The sequence below is a fragment of the Cyprinus carpio genome, chromosome B15 (genome assembly GCF_018340385.1).
Source record: "Cyprinus carpio isolate SPL01 chromosome B15, ASM1834038v1, whole genome shotgun sequence".
In the NCBI taxonomy this organism is placed as follows: Eukaryota; Metazoa; Chordata; class Actinopteri; order Cypriniformes; family Cyprinidae; genus Cyprinus; species Cyprinus carpio.
The window spans coordinates 15,157,668-15,179,481 of record NC_056611.1 but is presented as its reverse complement, the minus strand read 5'-3'; the positions used below and the strand labels follow the sequence as shown (position 1 = coordinate 15,179,481).

The 21,814-nt window shown below is 38.9% G+C and overlaps 1 protein-coding gene across 1 annotated transcript; it reads right to left on the bottom strand.

The window, feature by feature from the left end:
• Positions 1–158: 158 nt before the first annotated feature.
• Positions 159–20,604, bottom strand: supt5h (SPT5 homolog, DSIF elongation factor subunit). Its single transcript, XM_042740060.1, has 31 exons — positions 20,459–20,604; positions 19,867–19,979; positions 19,569–19,728; positions 19,410–19,475; positions 19,035–19,040; positions 18,390–18,401; positions 17,832–17,901; positions 17,680–17,748; positions 17,463–17,528; positions 17,340–17,370; positions 17,187–17,255; positions 16,388–16,639; positions 16,142–16,231; positions 15,488–15,558; positions 15,296–15,401; positions 15,109–15,202; positions 14,866–15,002; positions 14,571–14,726; positions 14,328–14,474; positions 13,312–13,458; positions 13,109–13,234; positions 12,939–13,023; positions 12,607–12,711; positions 12,211–12,423; positions 11,248–11,328; positions 11,062–11,167; positions 10,811–10,969; positions 10,564–10,732; positions 2,235–2,438; positions 1,861–1,956; positions 159–491 (listed from the first exon to the last, which is right to left on the bottom strand). The coding sequence occupies exons 2-31, from the start codon at positions 19,936–19,938 to the stop codon at positions 351–353; spliced, it is 3,306 nt and encodes a 1,101-aa protein (XP_042595994.1). The 5' UTR covers positions 19,939–19,979; positions 20,459–20,604; the 3' UTR covers positions 159–350.
• Positions 20,605–21,814: the final 1,210 nt, after the last annotated feature.

The window sequence follows — 21,814 nt, the reverse complement described above, 5'->3', positions numbered from 1 at the left end:
TGGTTAATGTTCTTAACACTGGCAGGCAATAAAAAGTTTAAAACGAACAGCCATCAGCTATGAAATATTTCATGCAAACACTCAGGATGGATGGATTTGGGAACTCACAGTTCACATTTTATTTGAAATCAAATCACCAAAAAAAAAATTACAACACAACACAACAAAAGAAACAGAAAATTTACTATCCACTAAAACCTTAAAAAAAAAAAAAAAAAAACAAATAAATGAAAGGCTAGTTACTTCACAATGTAGATGATGGTGAACAGAAGAAAATCAAAGCTCACTGAAAGTGACTAATCCGCAGCATCTGCATTCGAATAGCAAAATGTTTAAATGCGTGGAGTTCATCACACTTCCAATTTCCCAAGGAAGCGGAGATTGAGAATCTTCAATTGCTCATCCAGCTCCATTCTAACAATGCCATCTTCACCATCAATACTGAGCAGGACTCCTGTGGCCTCCCTGTCCTCTCCCAGAATCACCTTCACCTGAGAAGCACACACTCACATTGATTCATGTGGGAGAAACATTTTCCAGATTTGTTGTTTTAACACAAGTGACCAATAATAACAGGGTTCTGACTCTGTCTCTGCTTTTGCAACCTGTTTATTTCCTAAGCTCCGCACTGCTCATCCATTATATATTTAAAATGGAGACAATCAAAAATTGCCCTGTTAATTCTTATCACTTCAGTGTCTGCAGCATGGACTTGATTCAAAAGCGATTACAGGCAATTATATGCTTCATTTGAATGAATTATATGCTTCATTGGTTCTTGCAGCTGTGACTTTTCATGATTGTGGTCTTGATGTTCTCTAAAAACACTAAATTCAGTATTTCCCAACAAGTTAAAGGCCTAAGAGTTTCAGTATGTGTATATGAAGTTAGATCATCTATCAAAAAGTTGCATGTTATTCTAGCTATAACAGTAAATAATTGGTTGCTTTGGTTTGATTGCTTTGGTTTAAATCTATAGCATGAAAATATATTTATACTGTAATAACGAGGACACTTTAAAGTGTATTATATTATATCTGGACTCCATGAGCAGAATTAAACATAAGGTGATGGTAACGTTGCACAGAACTGTCTAAAATGTTAATTATTGCATACTTTAACATACTTTTTGTTCATTTAGAAGCAATACACAGTACATACTGGATCATGACATGTGTGACCCTGGACCACAAAACCAATCTTAAGTCGCTGGGGTATATTTTTAGCAATAGCAAAAAAAAAAAAACATTGTATGGGTCAAAATTAACTGATTTTTCTTTTATGCCAAAAATCATTAGGATATTAAGTAAAGATAATGTTGCATAAAGATATTTTGTAAATTTCCTACTGTAAATATATCAAAACCTAATTTGTGATTAGTAATATGCATTGCTAAGAATTCATTTGGACAACTTTAAAGGCGATTTTCTCAGTATTTAGATTTTTTTGCACCCTCAGATTCCAGATTTTCAAATAGTTGTATCTCGGCCAAATATTGTCCAATCCTAATAAACAATACATCAATGGAAAGCTTTTAGATCATGTATAAATCTCAATTTAGAAAAATTGACACTTAAGACTGATTTTGTTGTCCAGGGTCACATATTTAATAGATTGTAGGGCTGTCTAAACATTAATTGACTAAAGAATGTATCTACAGAAAGCTTGACATATCTGCTTTAAAATGAACCAAGAAAGTAGATTGGAAAAGTAAAAAAAAAAAAAAGATTTATTTGCCAAAATTGAAAAAGTTCAAGTTCAAAATCAAAATAACACACCTCAAAATTTTCGAAGGCCTTGTGCTAAGATACTTAAATCACAATAAAATCAATCACTTTGGGTTCATAAGACCAGCAGTACCTTATTGTTTTTGGTTGGTGTAACAGGCTCCAAGTGTTCACTTGAAATACTAACAACCTTATCCGGGTCTTGCAGGAAAACGGAGCACATCCCCCCCTAAGTGGAAGAAGAATTTTTCCATGGATGAATCCAAGTGAAATTGTGATGTCTTAACAACAAACTATCAGGGTATGTTTCATCATAAAATCTAACAAAGAATGGAACATTATAACAGAGAGAAGCTTAATCCATTGCCAATTCAAAAATCAGCCCCGGGGCATCTCAGCACTGCATTTCCAATATGCAAATCCAAACTTCACATGCTTCTACTTGCAGATCCTTTGCTGAAAGTCACAGGACATCCAGATCCATAAAATCACATGTACAACACTCACGGTGACGCTGCGGATTACACCGGTCTGATTGATGACGCCTCCGTCCAGGAATGTGTCTTTCACACGCACCATGATGTCTGTGGTGACCCAGTCACTGGAGGCCTGGTCGATGTTAGATCCAGGGGTGTGAGGGTTGTATCCTCCTGGAGATGGAGCTCCAGGAGTCATTGGACTGTACCCTACCGGACTGGGACTCGGACTGGCCTGAAGATCACATGAAGCACAATTCAACTCAATACTGTTTGTGCAGCCAATTATTGTGAAAAAAAGCTTTATTGCTCCAAGCTTATCCACCAAATTTGTTTTAGTGTTTTAACTGTGGAAAGACATCAGAAATCTGCTTATAAACATGGTCATGTAACATCAGATTTACCTCAGGAAAGACATTCAATGTCCACAGATTGTAAGTTAACTTTAGAGTATTTTGTTATATATGCACTATAATATATTCATTATATTCTTACTTAACCTGTTAAGTGATTTTTTTTAACAAACCTTTGAACGAATATCTCATGAAGTTATTTCATCCACCATTTAGATGTTTAAACGTCGGTTAGATTACAGTTTATATTACAGTTAACTAAAACTAAACTGAAATGTATTATTTACTTGAGAAAAACTATTAACTGAAAGCAGAAAACAATTTTTAATTCCGTTATTGGCCAAGGCAACATTTGACATTAGTAAAGACAAAGTTGCTCTGTTTGCTGTTGAGTCAAGAAATCTGTGAATATGATTAAAAGATGAATATAAGAGAAAACTACAAATAGTCACATTTTATTCAGGGTTTCTACAGACATAAACCAGTTAAATTTAAGACTTTTTAAGACCTTTTTAATACCACCTTATATGAAATTTAAGACCTAAACCTGTAATGTAAACACACATTTTTATTACATTCATATGTAATATTTAATGTGTTTAAATTAAAAAGAAAACAAAATATCATTGCTGTAATAAATGATATTTATTACTACAATACACAGTAAACTTTTAATGTCAGCAGACAATATTCCATTCAAAATATCCCTGCAAAATAACTGCGATTTTTGGTGGAGTAAACAATTTATTCTGAAGCAATATTTTCATCAGTGTTCTGTTCTATCAGCTTTTACATACTTAAATCTGCATATTTTTTATTTACCTGTACAAAGGACTATGTTTAACCTTTTTAGATGTATGCATCATCTTTCATGTCAAATTATTTATCAATAAATTCAATGTACACTATAGGGCTGCTACAAGGCAGATTAAATAATTTACACTGCAAATAAAAATAATTACAACTGCAATAATGTTATTAGATTAATGTTTTAAATGCATTTATGAATATACAAATAAGAAAGGTTGAGGGGAAAAATGCATACTTTCCAACAGACTTCTCAACTATACTACCAGTAAGTGCAGGCGGTAAGTCACTTAATGAGTGAGTCACTGAATCATTCATTCAACTGATTGAGTATGCTATCACGCTGGTATCTTAAGGACTTTTGTGGACAGCTGACTCCTAAAGTTTTTGATATTCTTCATATTGTGTGTGGTGGTCAAATAGAAATTAATCTTTTCTAATAAGTTTAAATTGATTTTTTACCATTTATGGGCATTTTACCTTTATAAAGCCATTTTCACTGTGCATTATCTTTTGAGTCAAAATCTTACATTTAATCAGTGAATTAGAATAATAAGACATTTGGGCTGTTATTAAGCAAATGAAATCAGTATCAACAAAATTCCTCTTTAAAATCCAGACATAAGCTGCACCTGAAGTGGCATTTAGAAGTATTTACATACTGTTTAATGCAAAACATGTATGCATTTAACCGGCAGTTACAAATGCATAAATAATCTGATATATTAAACATAAAACGTTGAATACTGATATTTGAAATAATAATAAATGAAAAAATGAAAAGATACATTAAATGTGAAATTAAAACCGCCAGCAGGTGGCAGAAAGTCACTGTTAATAAGTGAGTCATTGTGATTGAACCGAATCATTTAAAAGGGTGATTCATTCAGGAACAAAATGGCAACGCTCTAATGTTTCTCAAAGACACAAAACAGCGCTGTGGATTTGTTTGGAATTATTTTTGTAGGCGAAATAGAGCATAAATAGGCGATATGGTGTCTAAAACGTAAGTCTCTTAATAAAACCTCTAGTTTATTGAACTGTTGTAAAAATAAAAAAAAAAAATCAATATTACATTTGTACTGTATATGGTAATCATGAAAGAGTGCACTGTAAATGCGCAAGCGCACTAGACTTAACGAATATTGAGCTAAATAGCTCACTTGTCCTGGTATTACTTAACTATATCATGTTATGAATAAACTAAACAATTTTAATTTTTACCTCAGTGTGTTTCTTCTGAGTTTATGTGTGCCGTCACGCTCATTTGTTCTGAAGTCTCTCACAAAGAGACAAACAGACAAACAGAGTGAGCCTCAGCGCGAACTTGTATTCTGTATTCTGCTAATTTACTGCAATTCTCTGATGACGTAGTATTTACCGCGGGGAAGAAAAAATCTTCGGTCTGTCCAATGATTGTAAACCGTCATTAGGTCCATCAGACTTAATATATTAGCGGTAATGTGACCAAAAATATTTAAGACCCATCGAATACGAATTTAAGACATTTTAAGACTTTTTAAGGCCTTATATTAGGAAAACGTTATTTAAGACATTTTAAGACTTTTTAAGGACCCGCGGACACCCTGTTATTATTGGGTGTTTCAACACATACATGTTTTACCAACTAAGAAGATCAGCACTTGTAGAGTTTCATCCCCCATCTGATGTAAGCATAAGTATTGGGACAGTTGCCTCACAAGGCTTTCTGAGTGATCAGCTGTGTCCTGTTACATTAATTCTTCAGATATTAAAAGCAGGGAATGTGTCAGTTAAATCCACTGCTTCTGCATTCGACACACACAAACCAGGATGAAGACGAGGGAGCTGACTTTGAGAGAAAAGCAAGCAATTTGGATGCTAAAAGAAAAGAGGAAGTCGATTAAAAACAAAGGGTATGATGGAGAAATCAGGAGTTTGGAAACCAATGGCAACATCAGCAACCAACAACAACCTGATCGGCTGAGAAAAACAACAGTAGTTGATGACTGACAAATCATAAAAGCTGTGAAAATAAACGCTAATATGTGTCTGTAAAATCACCAACAACCTCCAGAAACCTGGGGTGATGCTCTGACAATCCACTGTCCGCAGAGACGCTTGACACAGAGCTTCAGAGGCTACACAGCAAGATGCAAACCTCTGACCAGCACCAAAAATAGAAAAGGCCAGTAGAGTTTTGGAACAGAGTTTTATGGACAGATGAGACAAAGATGAACCTTTTTCTGAGTGATGGGAAAGCAAAAGTGTGGAAAAAAAGGGAAACTCCAAATGATCCCAAGCATACAGCCTCATCTGTAAAGCATGGTGGAGGTGGAGTCATGGCATGGGCATGCATGGCTGTCTCTGGAACAGGCCCTCTCAATTTTAATGTATGACGGCAGCTGCAAAATGAATTTGGAAGGGTACAAAACCATCTTGGCTACCAATATTCAAGAAAATGCCAACAGACTCATTAGAAAGTGCTACATACCGCATCAGGACAGTGACCCAAAACACCCTGCCAGTTCAGTCGAGGAATTTATCAGAGCAAAGAAATGTATAGTCTTAGACTGCCCAAATCAATCTCCAGATATAAATCTGAGTGAACTTGAATTTCACTGGCTGAAGAGGAGAATAAAGGCAGAAACTCCCCAAAACAAGCAACAGTTGAAATTGGCTGCAATATAGGCTGGGAAAAGCATTTCAAAGGATGAGACCAAGAGTCTGGTGATGACTCACTGCTCAGATTACTGGCAACTAAATAATAGCTTTTAATCTTTTACATCTGCCTTAAGTTCATCTGTCCCAATACTTATGCTCACATAAAATAGTGGGATGAACTCTAAAAGTGTTGTCCTTTTTATTTGGTCAAATATGTAAAGTCAAGTCTGCTTTATTGTCAATTCTTCCACATGTATAGTACATACATACATACAGAGAATATAAATTGCGTTACTCTCAGACCCATGATGCATACAGATAACACTAACAGTAGTGCCTAAAAATCCAGATCGATACAGATCAAATATGTATATAAAAAAAAAAAAAGTTAAAGAAGCGCAAGGCACATGGTTCATGGTTCAGTGGTGCCTGGGGCAGAAGAGGGAAGGGGGGCAAGTTCGGGAGCAAGATCAGCTTCCTGACAGCCTGATGAATGAAGCTCCTCCCTGATGGCAGCAGACTGAAGAAGCTGTGTGACGGGTGAGTGGGATCACCTGCAATGCAGAGGGCTTTGCGAGTGAGACGGGTTCCGTAAATGTCCTGGAGGGAGGGGAGAGAGACACCAGTGATCTTAGCTGCTCTCACTATGCGTTGAAGGGTCTCTGTAGAAGGTGCACATGATGGGGGCTGGGGTTATAGCTATTGTCAGTTTGCGGAGGAAGTAGAGACGCTGCTGTGCTTTCCTGGCCAGTGCTGCGGTGTTGTCAGTCCAGGAGAGGTCCTTTGTGATGTGCACTCTCTCCACAGTCGCACCGTTGATGGTCAGAGGAGCATGCTGAGTGTGCACTCTCCTGAAGTCAACAACAAACTTCTTCATCTTGTCCATGTTTAGAGAGAGATTGTTGTCACTGCACCACCTGGCCAGGCGGCTCACCTCGCTCCTGTAGTTTGTCTCATCTCTGTTGCTAATGAGACCCACCACAGTTGTGTTCATCCGCAAACTTAATAAAGAGGTTAGAGTTGTGTGACGGTGTGCAGTCGTGGGTCACCAGATTGAAGAGGAGGGGGCTCAGCACACATCCTTGGGGGGCCCCAGTGTTCAGTGTGATAGTGCTGGGTGTGTTGCTGCCGACCCGTACTGCCTGAGGTCTTCCAGTCAGAATGTCCAACAGCCAGTTGCACAACGAAGTGCTGAGTCCCAGCCGGACCAGTTTGTATATGAGCTGTTGAGGTATGATTGTGTTGAATGCTGAACTGAAGTCTATGAACAGCATTCTGACGTATGAGTCCTTTTTGTCTATATGTGTGAGTGCCGAGTGGAGGACAGTTGCGATGGAGTCATCATTCGAGCGGTTGGACTGATATGCAAACTGGAAGGGGTCCAGGAAAAGGGGGAGGGCAGACTTGATATGGTGCATGACTAGCCGTTCAAAGCACTTCATGAGAATAAGAGTATGTGCATCTGGATGGTAGTCATTGAAGCAGGATGGAGACGGCTTCTTCGGGACTGGAATGATGGAGGTAGCATTGAAGCATGTGGGAACAACAGCCTGACTAAGTGAGATGTTGAAAATGTCTGTGAAGACATCAGTGAGTTCTGCACAGTCTCTCAGTACACACTAGGGCTGTGCGATATGGACAAAAAAAACCTATCACGATTTTTTGATAAATTTTGCGATTTCGATTTTAATCACGATTTTGACACACACAGACATGCTTTACAGTCATAAATGCATTCAGTATAAATTTGAAACATATTTCCAAAAGAAAACCAATGAGAGCTTTATCAAAAAGTTGTAACTCCTCTAGAACAGACATAGGTCAAAATAATCACTAAATAAAGATGTCAAACAAAATGTCTAGACATATGGCATAATAAAATAAAATAAAACCCGTGTCCAGGGCTTTTTTTTTCTTTTTTTTTTGCCATGCATTGTTCATAGAGCTCATTGTTGCGGTGACTCAGGTGTTGAAATATATTTATTGCCCAAGGTTCACACGTACTCCGTCAGCAGTGCGTATACAGTATGTGTATGCGGTGCAGAAGTAGCAGCGAGAGCGAGTTATTGTAACGTGAAAGCTCATTAAAATAATGCGCGAGCGCGAATCTGTCCGCTCGCATGCAGATTTCCTTTGCTTTGTCACAAAACCAGACACGCGTGCTCAGATACACGCTGCTCTCCTCCGGAGAGAGTGCGCGCACTTAAAACATGTCTCCTCTCACTCACTCACTCACAACTCTATGCTCATGCGCTAGATATTCATTCTTTTCGCACCTTTCTATTTCTAACCTTTTCTGTTCACATCTTTTACCACGTGCAGTGTGAACGCTCTGATCCATTAACATGGGCTCGGAAAAAATACGCATCACAGACAGAGTGTGTGAACCTGGAGTTAGGCATATGCCCAGTCTGTTCTGTTCTCGCGCTCCACTTGGGTGCGCTGCATTCTGATTGGATCGGATAACATACTGCGGGAGGTCGGGACCACGGAAAATCGTGCTATAAAGCGATTTAGAAATCGTGCACGCTCAAATCGTGATTTTATTACGATTTCGATTAATCGCACAGCCCTAGTACACACCCAGGAATGTTGTCAGGACCCAGAGCTTTGCATGCATTGATCCTGATGAAGGATCTCCTCATGCTGTCTGGGGTCAGGGTCATCACCTGGTCACTGTAATGGTCTGTATCCCCTGCCACAGGCTCCGAGTGTCTCTGCTGTCGCTGAAACGATGGGCTATCCTCCTGGAGTACTGTCTCTTAGCCTGTCTGATGCCGCGGGATAGGTTGGCCCTAGCTGTCCTCAGGCCCACCTCATCTCCAGCTCTGAAGGCAGCATTCCGCATCTTCAGGAGACTGTAGACCTCCCCTGTCATCTACGGCTTCTGGTTGGCCCGGACAGTGATGGTCTTTGTGACTGTTACATCATATATACACTTAGTGATGTAGGCAGTGACAGTCTCTAAGTACTCTTGGAGGTCTGTGGTGTTATTGTATGTGGCAGCCTGCTTAAACATATTCCAGTCAGTTGTGTCAAAGCAGTCTTGAAGAGCCTCTGACGACCCTTCCAGGCACACTTGAATTTGTTTGTGAACTGGTTTGCCAACTTTAACGAGCGGTCTGTATGCATGCATTAACATGACATAGATGTGGTCTGAGGCACCAAGGTGGGGGACGGCTTTGTAAGCTCCTCTCTGTGTGGTGTAAACAAAGTCTAAAATGTTATTACCTCGTGTTGGAAAGTTAATGTGTTGGTGTATTTTTGGAAACACTCTTTAAGTCTGCACTGTTAAAATCACCAGAAAAGAATAAAAAAGCGCTGTCTGCTGCTCACTGATGCTCACTCATTTACTTGTACAGTTCATTTAGTGCATTGTTCCTGTTGCTGTTGTTGGAGTTCGGAGGAATGTATACAGCAAAGAGCAGTATGGCTGTATATTCCCTCGGTAGATAGAACGGCCAGCACTTAATAATCATAAACTCCACCAGGGGTGAGCAGTGTTTGCAGACCACAACAGCATCATTGATGTAAACACAAAGCCCACCGCCGCGGGTTTTACCTTTACCATGTCAGCTAATCGAGCTGAATAGCGCCGTCTGGAACGCTGTTGCTAAGCCATGTTTCCGCGAACACAAAAACACAACAGTCTCTTACAGTCCTCTGAGTTGAGCGTAGTAATCGGATTTAGTCCAGTTTATTGTCCAAAGAGCATACGTTAGCCAGTACAATGGTGGGGATAGCTGGCTTGTGTGGGTTAGCCGTTAGTCTAGCCCGGATACCGCTGCGCTTACCCCTCTTCTGCTTCCTCTCACGCCGCTTGTGGCGCCTCCGCTGTGGGCGAGATGCAGTAGTGGGGGTCGGTGATGGTGTAGGCCTCTGGAGCAGACCGAGGTCCTGCAGCTCTTCCGTGTGCGTGGAGTTTAACTCTAAAAATGTGGTTCTGCTGAAATCCAGCAGAAACTCATGACTGTATGCACGCTTAAAGACAGGTAGACGTGATGAAGACGTACAAAAACACCGCAACTCACAAGACAAAAAACACAAAAACACCATTCTGACGGGAGCGAGAGAAGCCGCTGCGTTAGGACGCGCCGTCATCTTGGAAAAGTATGTATGTGTTGAAAAAGCTAATAATTAAATGTGACATTCTGTAGTTTTGTCTCATATTCATCTTTTAAACATATTTGCAAATGTCTTTACTCCACAGCAAGCAGAGCAATTTTCTCTTTACTGTTCCAATACTTATGGAGGTCACTGTACATATAATTATTACAAATTTTTTAAACTGGAAAATCTAAAAAAAAAAAAAAGATAAAAGAAATCGGACTCAATATTTGATATGCCTTGTGTGTAATTAGAAGGTTTGTATACAACTTAGTTTTTATTTGAGAGCTGATTATTAAATACATTTGATTAATTAAATTATTATTATATAAATGTTATTTTCACTAAATGAAAACTTTAATTTCAGGTTTGCTAAAAAATCATTTTTGGTGCATCACTACTCTAAGTAGCTGGTTACTTGCTTTTTATTTTCAGCGGCCAAAACTGTACCTGGTAGGCCATGGGTGATGGGGTGGGGTGGTAACTGGCAGGCGAGTGCGTGTTTTGGTATCCCACTGGGCTTGGGGCCACTTGGTGGTAACTCTGTGGGCTGGGGCTGGGTTGGTAAGAGCCTTGCGGAGAGGGAGCTGTATATGGGGAGTACTGGTCAGTGTTGTACCTACGGTGCAAAAACATACTCAGTTTAAGATGTTCTCAAGCCAGAACAAAAGCATCGAGCATCTGAATGAGCCCTCACATAGCAGGAGTCCCAGGAGTCTGAGGGTTGTACTGAGGGTTGACCTGCGGGGAGGGCACTTCTGGGTAGCCAGGAGTCTGAGGATTGGGCGTACCGCCATAGCCTTGAGGAGACGGAGAGGGTTCGTCATCATAGGCGAACTCGTATTCGTCATCAGGCCTGAAAACAGAAGGAAAAAGAGATGAAGCTGAGGTATGTGTGATTGTTTGATTGCATGCATGTGCATGTTTTGTCCTCGCTCTGCTTCTTACCGTGATGGTGTGTTTGGATTGTTGGGATCCCAAGCGCCGCTCTGACCTGGCGTCCTGCTCCCATCATGCAGAGGAGTCTGGGAGCCATAGTGAGGAGTACGGCTTCCTGTGAGCAATGAAAGATGGGTTAAAAAAAAAAAAAAAAGGTGTTGGAAGTTTATAAGAATATATTTTGGCATTTCTTACCATCATGGATGGGTGTCTGGCTACCATACATGGGGGTACGTGAGCCAGATCCATAAATGGGTGTCTGGGAACCATACATCGGAATTCAAAAAACAAAACAATTCATTCCTAAACTTTCTTTAAAAAAAATGATTTAAAGAGAGCAAAACGATTGAGGTGTTAAAAAAATATATATTTAGAAGAACAAAAGTTATAAACTATTATTCAAAAGTTTGGGGTCAGTAAGATTTTGTTTTTTTGCAAGAAATTAATACTTTTTATTCAGCAAGGACACTAGGAATTGATCAAAAGTGACAGAAAAGCATTTATTTAAAATTAATCTTTTGTAAAATCTTTATCCATTCTATTCAAAGAATCCTGCAAAAAATATGTTTCCACAGATATTAAGCAGCATACCAGCATCAAACAAACATAATAAAATTTACCAGCAAATCAACATATTAGAATGATTTCTGAAAGATCATGTGACAGTGAAAACTAATGACTGCAGAAAATTTGGGTTTAGCCATAACAGGAAGAAATTATAATTTTTAAATAAATAAATAAATAAAAAGTTCTTTAAAATTGTAATAATAGTTCACAATATTACTGTTTTACTGTATCTTTGATCAAAAAAATGCAGCCTTGGTGAACATAAGAGACTTCTTTCAAAAACCATCACATTTTTTCTTCTGTCTAGCAAACTCTGAGGTGTGTAATATGCAAATAGATTCCAGGATCAACTAATCCTGTGCTTTTTAGAGAGCTGCTACAGTTGGGCTGTCCTATTGGTCATAGTTCACTGCACCAGTGAAATTAAAAATAACAAACATGTCAGACAAACACAATCAAGTCTACAGTGTAATGACAGTAAGGATTCTCACATAGAACATTTAAGGATTCTTACATAGAACATTCCCACACAGGACCAACCACTTTTATTTACATTTTCTGTGTGAGGAAGATATGTTAAAAAAAGCTAACCATACTGACTTTCACTGGCAGCTTGAAGTAATGTCAAAAAATTAGCCAAAAAATGGAATAAACAAATGTGGAAGAAGCAGATAAAGTATAAATGTTTGTGTACAACATACACAGTTGTGAGACGCTGCCGGTCCACAGAGATGGTCTGGCAAGTTGAGTGGAGCTCTACCCTAGCGGTTGATTCTGTGGCATCCTTCACCACTCCAATGTAGCCTGTGGAAATGTAGGAGGTGTTACAAAACCTTATAAGAATACAAGACAAAGTGAACATATGGTGGTCTCAAAGTATTTGGACACTGAAGCCACATGTTATAAAATTTATACAAAACACTAAACCAAAACAAAAAGTTTCTCATAAAAGGTCGCTCCAAATAATAAGAATACAATTCATTTCACCTTTGTATGGTCCCTGGGATATACGGACAGTCTGCCCAATCAGATCATTGTCTCGTCGCCCACGGCCACGACCCATGCCACCACCTCCGCCCCTTTGCTGCTGCCCTGAAAGGAAGACCAAAAAAGATCTAGATCAAAATATAAGTAGTCTTTATATCATTGATCAAATGGCAACCAGATAGGTAAGTTTTTAAGTTAAGATACTGGCAGACAAACACACAAGTGTTTAAATGGATAATTACATCCTCTTGCAGGGTTTGAACCTTTTGATAAAAGCCCAGATTTTCAACCACTATGTTACAAAACCCTGTGAGTTACGTGAAATTGCTTACCACCTCCGCCAGGGTGCATTGGACTGCTGATGCGTGGACTCATAGGAGCAAAGCCACCCACTGTAAAATTGGTCACATCTCTGGGCTTTGGGAAAAAACGGGACCCTTTTACTACAGGGAAGTTGGGAAATGTATAAGATTTATCCACAGATGTAGCAGAACACACCTACCTTTGAGCCACCCGCCAGAACGAGGTGCCGTGCTTTACAGACAAACATGCCTCCGTTTTCAACCAGCTTCTTGCAGTGAAGAAAAGCAAAGCCTCTGAAGATGTGGCGAATTTCACCTTCACGGCCCTGACAGATCACATAAAAGAGAATATTAACTTCCTCCTTATACAATGTCAAACCTTTATCATGTCTCTGGTAGTTACCGAATGAGGTCCATCAATGACTTTTACAATATCCTTCACATGGATGTTGTTTTGCTCAGAGTCGAGAGCGACAGCAAAGCGGTTGTCCTTCCGTCTATTTACTGCCTGGTGCCGTACAGTCAAAACTTTCCCGTGCATGTTCAGAACCTAAAAATGAATCAGTGTTAAAGAAAATTCAGAGATCAGAATAAAATTATTTTTAAAAAGCTTTTTTTAAAGAAAGTTTTACTTTCAGCAAGGATGAACAGCACACCAGTTTCCAACATTAATAATAATAATAATAATAATAATGTTTTTCGAACGCAAGAAAGATTTAAGATTTCTTAAGGATTATAGGACACTGAAAACTGAAGTAAGAGCTGCTAAAAATTCTGCTTTGCCATTATAATAATAAATTATATTTTAAAGTATCTAAAAATACAAAGCAGTTATTTTAAATTGGAATAACATTTCACCATATTATGGTTTTGGCACTATTTTTGATCAAAGAAATGCAGCTTTGGTGAGACTTGTTTCAGAAACATCTTCCCAATTCCAAATTCTACAACAATACTGTGTCTAAGTTGTTATTTACCTGGATACATTGCAAGAATTCTTATCTTTCAAGCAGACAGAATGGTCAAAAATAGCAATAAATTCATAAAAATATTTTTATACTTTTATAAAAATACACGTTGCTTTAAGTAAAAAAAAAAAAAAAATGTATAGATTTTTTTTTTTTTCATGCTGAGACCAATGAAATGTTTGGCAGCTCAAGTATAAACATGAACCACCAACTCAACCCTTTGTGCTGAGCCCTGATTCATGATCATATTGCAATCACGTTCCTGCTGTTGTAACACTGTTATTGAAATTCAAGCCTAGGGGCTGTAACTGCATGACTACATTACAGTCGCACTGGGATTTTGTCAAGATAGTCACAGAGTGCTACTGTTGTGAAGAAACATATCCAGCAAGTGTGTACTGCTGAGTTTAGTTTACATTACACTTGAGCTTGCTTTCTCTTGAACTTTTACCTGGAAGGTCTCTCTTTCCAACCTGACAATGACACCTACAGTTTGTGGATCTAACTGTACCAGCTCTCCCCACTCATGCTGGCCTCCTGCATCCACACCTGAGGCAGTCTCAGAGCACAGCTGCAGGTCCCGGGGCAAGACCTTCAACTGGAACAAAAACAGACATCATATCAGACAGAGAAAACACAAAATTTGACTGCAGTATAATACAGAAAAATTATACAGCTTACTAAAGAAACCTACCTCATGCATAGTGAGATCAGAGAACAGAATGACAAAGTTCTCCTCCACACGGACTATGAGGCCCGTGTCACCTTCAAAACGCCCTGCGATAACCTTCACATGGTCACCCATACGGAAGTACTTCCTCAACTCATGAGCTGGAAACTCAAGAGGGTCCTAAACAAAATCAAAAGGCAAGATAGTGAAGCAATAATCATGGTGTAAAAGGGAAGAACAGGATTTTCAGGATATTTGAACTCTCACAAATCTTTTGTATTTCATTTAGTGGAACAGAAACTCGTGTTGATCTAGTCACCTTGAGATCCTCATGCTTGGGCATGATGGTGATCTTGTTGCCATCCACACTCAGGATTTTACCCTGAAGGTTGATTAACTCCCCCTCACACACTTCAACATTATCTCCTGCCTGGAGATTGTGCTCACGTTCCTTACCTGTATTAATAAAATCATTGTGACTAACTTTGCAAAAATGCATGCACGGAAGGATTGCGCAACACATTGGTACAAAAAAAAAGTTATGATGTCTGGATGTATTTGCCTGTTGTCTCTGTGACTACTTCAAGGTCAATCCCCTCTGGCTGGTCTTCAAACTTCTCCAGCTCAGACAGAGTGGGTTTAACCCCTTCTGTGATCTATACAAAAAGAGAAACGGCTTGAACCAGTGAACCAATAAAGAACAATTAGACAGACACCCAGAACCACAATAAGCATGAGGAATCTCTTACCACAGCTGACATAGCAAAGCTCTTAAACAGGAAGCCTTTGCGGCTGTATCGGTTGCCTTCAAATATCATGAAGTCTCCGTCATGGCTGACCTCGCCACCAAGAGACCTGCAGAGCAGAGCATGTGTCAGTGTGGCTGACATATTTCAATATGTTTTGATTATGAGTGACTCAAAATCAGAGTGTTCCTTTACCTGATCTTTTCAGCATCAAAAAGCCTCTGAGTGGGCCTCTTTAACTTCTTTCTCTTCGCAAACCAGTCTTTCTGTACGATGAAAGACAAAGCCAGAGTGACATCACTAAAAGGTCACATAGCATATAAACACTATCCATCCAGGTTTAGGGTCAGTAATTTTCTTTTTTAAATGTTTTAAAAGCAGCCTCTTATGACCACGAAAGCCGCATTCATCCTATTAAAGGTAAAGGCAGTAATTCCGTGAATTTTTTTTCCTTAAAAATCACTGTTTTGCATTATTCCAGTCTTTAGCGTCACATGATACTTCAGAAATCACTCTAATATGCTAATTTGGTGCTTAAGTAACATTTTATTATTATCATGAATGTTAAAAAGAGGGTTTTTATTCTGCATAAATTTTTTTTTTTTTTTTTTGGAAACCATAAAACCTTTTTCCAGGATCTTTTCATGAATAAAAAGTTCAGCATTTATTAAAACAAAAATCTTCTGTAACATCTTAACTGCCCTTTTGATCAATTGAATTCATCCTTGCTGAATAAAAAGTATTTTTTTCTTTCAAAAAAAAAAAATAAATAAATAAAATTACTGACTCCAAACTTTTGAACAGTAGCATAAATGTATCATAATATATGATCGTGATGATGTAACCTACCATACTCATCCTCGCTTTAATTCGATCTAAATCAATACGAGGAATCATTTTCAGTGAGATCGTATTTTGGCTCGGTTCAACATAGTCCACCTAAACAAGACAAATAAATACATGCATCAGTTGTTTTCATGCCACAGATGTAGAGCTGTATGAATGACAAATTGAATAACGTAAGTAAAATATCTAGTACCCTATTTGGAAGACATTTCCTTTATTACTATATAGCCAAGTCTCCTGGTGACCCACCTGGGCGATGTCATCTTTATAAAGGCCTCTCTTAAGACGAACCCAAGACTTGGGTTTAAGGTTAGTCACTTCCTTAACCACCTTCAGCACATCTGTCATCTCTTTAATGGGCACCATCTGCTGGTTCCAGAAGCCCATACGCAGGTTTCCAACACCCTCAATGGCGGACTTGACATGGGTCTGCTTGTATGCCTCCACATAGATATAGCCTTTGACATGCTCAGGGGCCACCACTGATTTGATTTGAAGCGGCTGTGTAGAGAAACAACATATTAGTACCACAGACATTGCAGTTTTTCTCTCCTCTCTTGGCCTAAAATTTGATAACGAAAACCAACAGAAACTTGAGATAACTGCTTTTCAGGAAAACTGCTTTTCAGGCACACAAGATAAAGTTCATACAGTTCTGTGCCTTAGATGATAAGGATTTAAATTATGTCAAAAGAACTGGCAACATTACAGGTACTAAAGGGATAGTTTACCCAAAAATGAAAATTCTGTCAACATTTACTCACCCTCATGCCGTTCCAAACCTGTGTGAGTTGCTTACTTATGTTGAACATAAAATAAGATATTTTGAAGAATGCTGGTAATCAAACAGTTGGTTATCAACCACCAACTGTTTGATTACCAGCCATCTTCAAAATATCTTCTTTTATGTTCAACATAAGTAAGCAACTCACACAGGTTTGGAATGAGATGAGGATCAGTAAACCATCCCTTTAACCAACCATGGCGCTAAGGCTGGCTGTAATCAAAACAAACAGACATCAAGACAGAGGGAATGTGGAAAACCTACTGTGTCGGTGCACTGATAAGCAATGAATTTTCGCATTAAGGCAATGGCGGTTGCCCTCTCCTCTCCAATCTACAGAGAAACAGAAGAATTAAACCCTGCACACACAGCGGCCTCATCACAACACCTACAGGCTACATGTTAGATAATACTAACCTTACACTTAACAGTCCACAAATTAGGATCCCTGCAAAAGACAAATCTCTTAACACAAGCCCAGTGGTCTTTTCAGAAATACTTAATTTAGTATGTTTAATCAGCAATATTTTTTTTTCATACTTGACCCCAGGAAGCAATTGTTGCTGGGTGATGTCATCAGAAAGATCCTCAGAGCCGCCATAGAAACTGAAGTAAACAGCAGAACAGGAATATTTAGAGAAGTTAACGCAGCAAAACCAGAAATCCTTGCATTTCAACATGCTCGTGCTGAATTGAGTCTCACACACTTGGTAAAAGTAGCATACGCTTTGAGTATAGGTGAACTCTGTTGACTTACTGCTCGCCACCTGAGGACTTGGCATATTTTCTCATGTAATACTCCCCCAGAGCTTCCTCACGTGAATCCCTAAAGAGAAAAGGAGGTATTTAACATGACTTTCATACTTCAGATTCAGTCATGTGAAAGTGTGAGCAGTGTAGCTGTCTCACCTCCAGAGATTCTGCAACCTCCTTGAACCGGAGTGATCCTCATCCAATACAACATGGTCAATGTTGGACACTAACAGATGAAAACGGAATGAACAATTAAATGACAAAAAAAATGTATACTGTGACTGGAAAAGAAAACTAAAAAATCGTCAGTAGCTACGTTTACATGCAGCGTAATGATCCATTATTAATTTGACTAATGACTGATCACTCAAGCTGAATGATCTGATTAATTCTGATCCAGTGGTGCAGATCTTAATCCATTAAATCGAATAATTGTTATCTAAACTTTTGATTCTTTGTAAACAATTATTTATTACACATAATTTTTTTTATATATGATGTGTGATTAAATGTAATTTAATCTGTAAGATTTTTTTAAAAGTCCTTGAAAGAAGTCTTAAGCTCACCAAGGCTGAATTCATTCAAATCCAAAATACAGTAAAAACAAAACTATTGTGAATCTGCAACCAGATGGTCTAAAAGCAGTGCATGTAAACACAGCTACTGAACACATGGTTGAATATCCATGCACACCATGAAGATTTAAGCACATACCTTCGGCCTCTTCTGCTCAAATCCAGAGTTGAGGGAGGAAAGGAGGAACATGAGCCATAAAACAAAGTCATGTGCACACAGCATTTTCAGGCAAGGGCATAGACAGGACCAGGTAAACAGAAATAAAAAGGGAAATTACCAATGATGGACATGCTCACACATGTGGTTTATTTTAAAGATGGAAACTACGTGATGATGTTATGTCACTGTTAGCTGATGCAATACAATACGCACACTTGAATACTACCAAAAACAAGGAATTGGGTTTTGTTTTCTGTTCAAAGGAGCATTTTCAGGCAAATTACCATATTTGATTCCCTTTCAGAACTCAGTCAGTCCCCCTACAAAGTCCCCTGTTCAATGGATGATGCATTTGTATAAAATTATAGCCTGTGTTAACTTTGACCTTACTCAACATATTTCAATGATGCAAAGAAGTGTATCGCTAAAAATGTATTTGCCATCCATGCTCCTTGTTTAGACATTTAAGCAAATTAAACATTAGCCAAACAACTTTAAACATCAAAAACAAATGTTAGAGGGGTGCAGATCATGGGTATGGATTTTAACGAATGAGAAACAATGATTTGAGAATCAGTTCAATTAGACAGAAAACTTGAGCAGAGAAATCTGGAGTTGGTTTACCGTTAACTGAAGGAGGCATGCATAAGAAATAAAAAAAAATTAATGAGCGCAAGAATTAGATTCCAATAACTGGCATCATTTTATACAACACATTTAACACAGTCTGTCGTTGTTGGTATTTCATTTAAAATGCCTCCATTTCATAAAGATAGAAATATGATATAACGCATACAGGCCTAAACACACAACACATACTGGTCACATAATATCAAAATATATCTTAACTCCACTTGCCAGAGTTTAGAGTATGCATACAGGGAACATCATTGCATATAATACAAACATTAAATATAGAATAACTTAAGATACTGTTTTAAATGTAACAAACAAAACATTCACAATTCATTTAAAATAATAATAAAAATAATTTCTTACCTTTTTCTAAGATGTCTTCAGCACCATCCTCCCATGGATCTTCATCTTCATACTCATCATCAACATCTAGTCAAAGATAGAATGAAACACAATATAGCTTTTCAAATGACATCTATGCAAACTTAATCTAAAAAATATGTTGGTAAGGGATTTTCTAACCGGCTTCATCCAAGATGAAGCCACCATGCCGAGGTTTTTTCCTGGGCCGGTCATCATCCTCCTCTTCCTCTTCATCATACTCCTCCTCATCCTCCAAATCTTCTCCCTCCTCCTCCTCAGCCTTGTCACTGCCAGCTACACTCCCCTGTTCCTCCTCATCCTTAAAGAAATGTGTTGAGTTTGAGGATTGCTTTTTTTTTTTATGAACCATTTCAGATAAACAAAAAATAGCATGGTTTTAGCTACCATAAAAAGCTACTATTTACTGACACGTTCTGGGAGGAGCTGGTGGTCTCACCTCGTTCTCCTCCACCTCGCTGCTCCTCTCGCTCTGATTATCAGAGAAATCGCTGTCATCGCTGTCAGACATCTCTTTGTTTTCTTCTCTATGTTATCCAGACGACAACACTACTGTACAAACCATCAAATACATGTATAAAGCAAAGAATAGTAAACAATTACAAACAGATGCAAGATTCGTCCATGCACATAACAGTTCACATGTTATTAGACTGAAACCAGCCATCTGACCAGACAGAAAAAAGAGACACGGCTAATGAAACGCAATGTGATTAAACAGTACACTGTATTTCTTTACTTGGGTATGCATAATACGACTTACGAGTTTAAACTGCAGGTAAACATCAGCGGTCAATCTAGTTTGCTCCTGTTGTCTTGGGATTTAAGTGTTTAGGGTGATGTGCTCGGGCTAATGCTGCTAAATCCAGTCGACAAGGAAATAGCACACGAGCTAGCTAGCACACATCTTATCACACAAATAACTCGTGGCTTAATTACCACGGTCACAGCTTAGTTTACTACGATAACACCATACCGTTAAGTATGTCTTAAACTTACCATTAAAGAGCGGATAAAAAAAGTCTTCTTACCTTTAAACAGCTGTCTGGTTTCGCTTCAATCAGGCAGCGAAGGCCAATGTTGTTTTCTTTCCTTAAACTTCCGTAAGCGACAAGCAGCGCGAGAGCTGCAGAGCGCCATTTAGTGCTTTGGAGGACAACCGTGTTGTTTCCCACGCAAAGGTGTGGTCCAAGCAACTTATTTAATAGTTGCTGACTAACTATATTAGTATGTTTTTATCTCAAGGGTTTTACTCTTGTTAATCTATTAACTCACTGATAACAATAAGAATAACACATTTCTTCAGGCTTATGATAATATTTTTCTTTTTAAATGAGGTGGTATTGTTTTTGTGCTTTTCCTTTATGGACTATATGGACTTTATGGACTGGACTATCGCCAAGTTGCCCTCACATCAATAGTCATGATGGTCTTTGAGGGACTGGTAAAGAACTACATTTGCTCCTCCATCCCGGATACTTTAGACCCTCTTCATGTTTGCCTTCTATCGCCCCAATAGATCCTCTGAAGATGCCATCTCTCACGTCCTGCACTCTTCTCTCACGCACATTGACGGCAACAACGGGAACTATGTAAGACTGCTATTTATTGACTATAGCTCAGCTTTCAATACTATAGTCCCCATCAAGCTTGCTTCTAAACTCATAGACCTCGGTCTAAACTCTTCACTCTGCGACTGGATTCAAGACTTCCTCACCAGCAGACCCCAAGTTGTGAAAGTAGGCCAGATCATCTCCAGCTCCATCACCCTGAACGTAGGAGCCCCACAGGGCTCTGTCCTGAGTCCCCTGCTCTACTCTCTCTTCACACATGACTGCGTGTCTTCCCACAGCTCCACATCTATTATCAAATTTGCTGATGATACTGTGGTTCTGGGCCTCATTTCCTTCAATAATGAGACTGCATACTTGGATGAGGTAGAGAAACTCACATCATGGTGCCAGGACAATTGTCTCTCTCTGAATGTGAGCAAAACTAAAGAGCTGATTGACTTCAGGGAGAGAGAGCAGCAGCCCTATAGAGATTGCTAAGACATGTGACCAACTGGGCGGCAACGTCATCAGAACGCAAAGAATTATGGGTATGTTTGGCCAGTTTACATGGGTTGGCATAACAGGCTAGTGTTCTGGCATGAAAATAAATGAAAAATTAGCGTGAAAAACAGAATATAATCGTACAAAATGCAGCGGACTAAAGAAAACATTGTCGTACCATACCGCCTAAAACTAAATCCTAATGCAAAGACGAGATATGACGAGAAAAAAAAGGGAATCAAAAGACTGGATCCTTACGAGCAGAGCGACTGGTCAAGGGACGTCAAACTGTTGCCCAACTTCCAGCACCCATATATTTACAACTACATGATA

What these genes read in the sequence shown, in the direction of transcription:
- supt5h (XM_042740060.1), bottom strand. Translation starts at nt 19,938, where the DNA reads ATGTCTGACAGCGATGACAGCGATTTCTCTGATAATCAGAGCGAGAGG. An exon ending in TTCTGGCGGGTGGCTCAAAG is followed by an intron (nt 13,024 to 13,108) that starts GTAGGTGTGTTC and finishes TTTTTCCCAAAG; the next exon opens with CCCAGAGATGTGACCAATTT. An exon ending in ATCCCAGGGACCATACAAAG is followed by an intron (nt 12,424 to 12,606) that starts GTGAAATGAATT and finishes ACATTTCCACAG; the next exon opens with GCTACATTGGAGTGGTGAAG.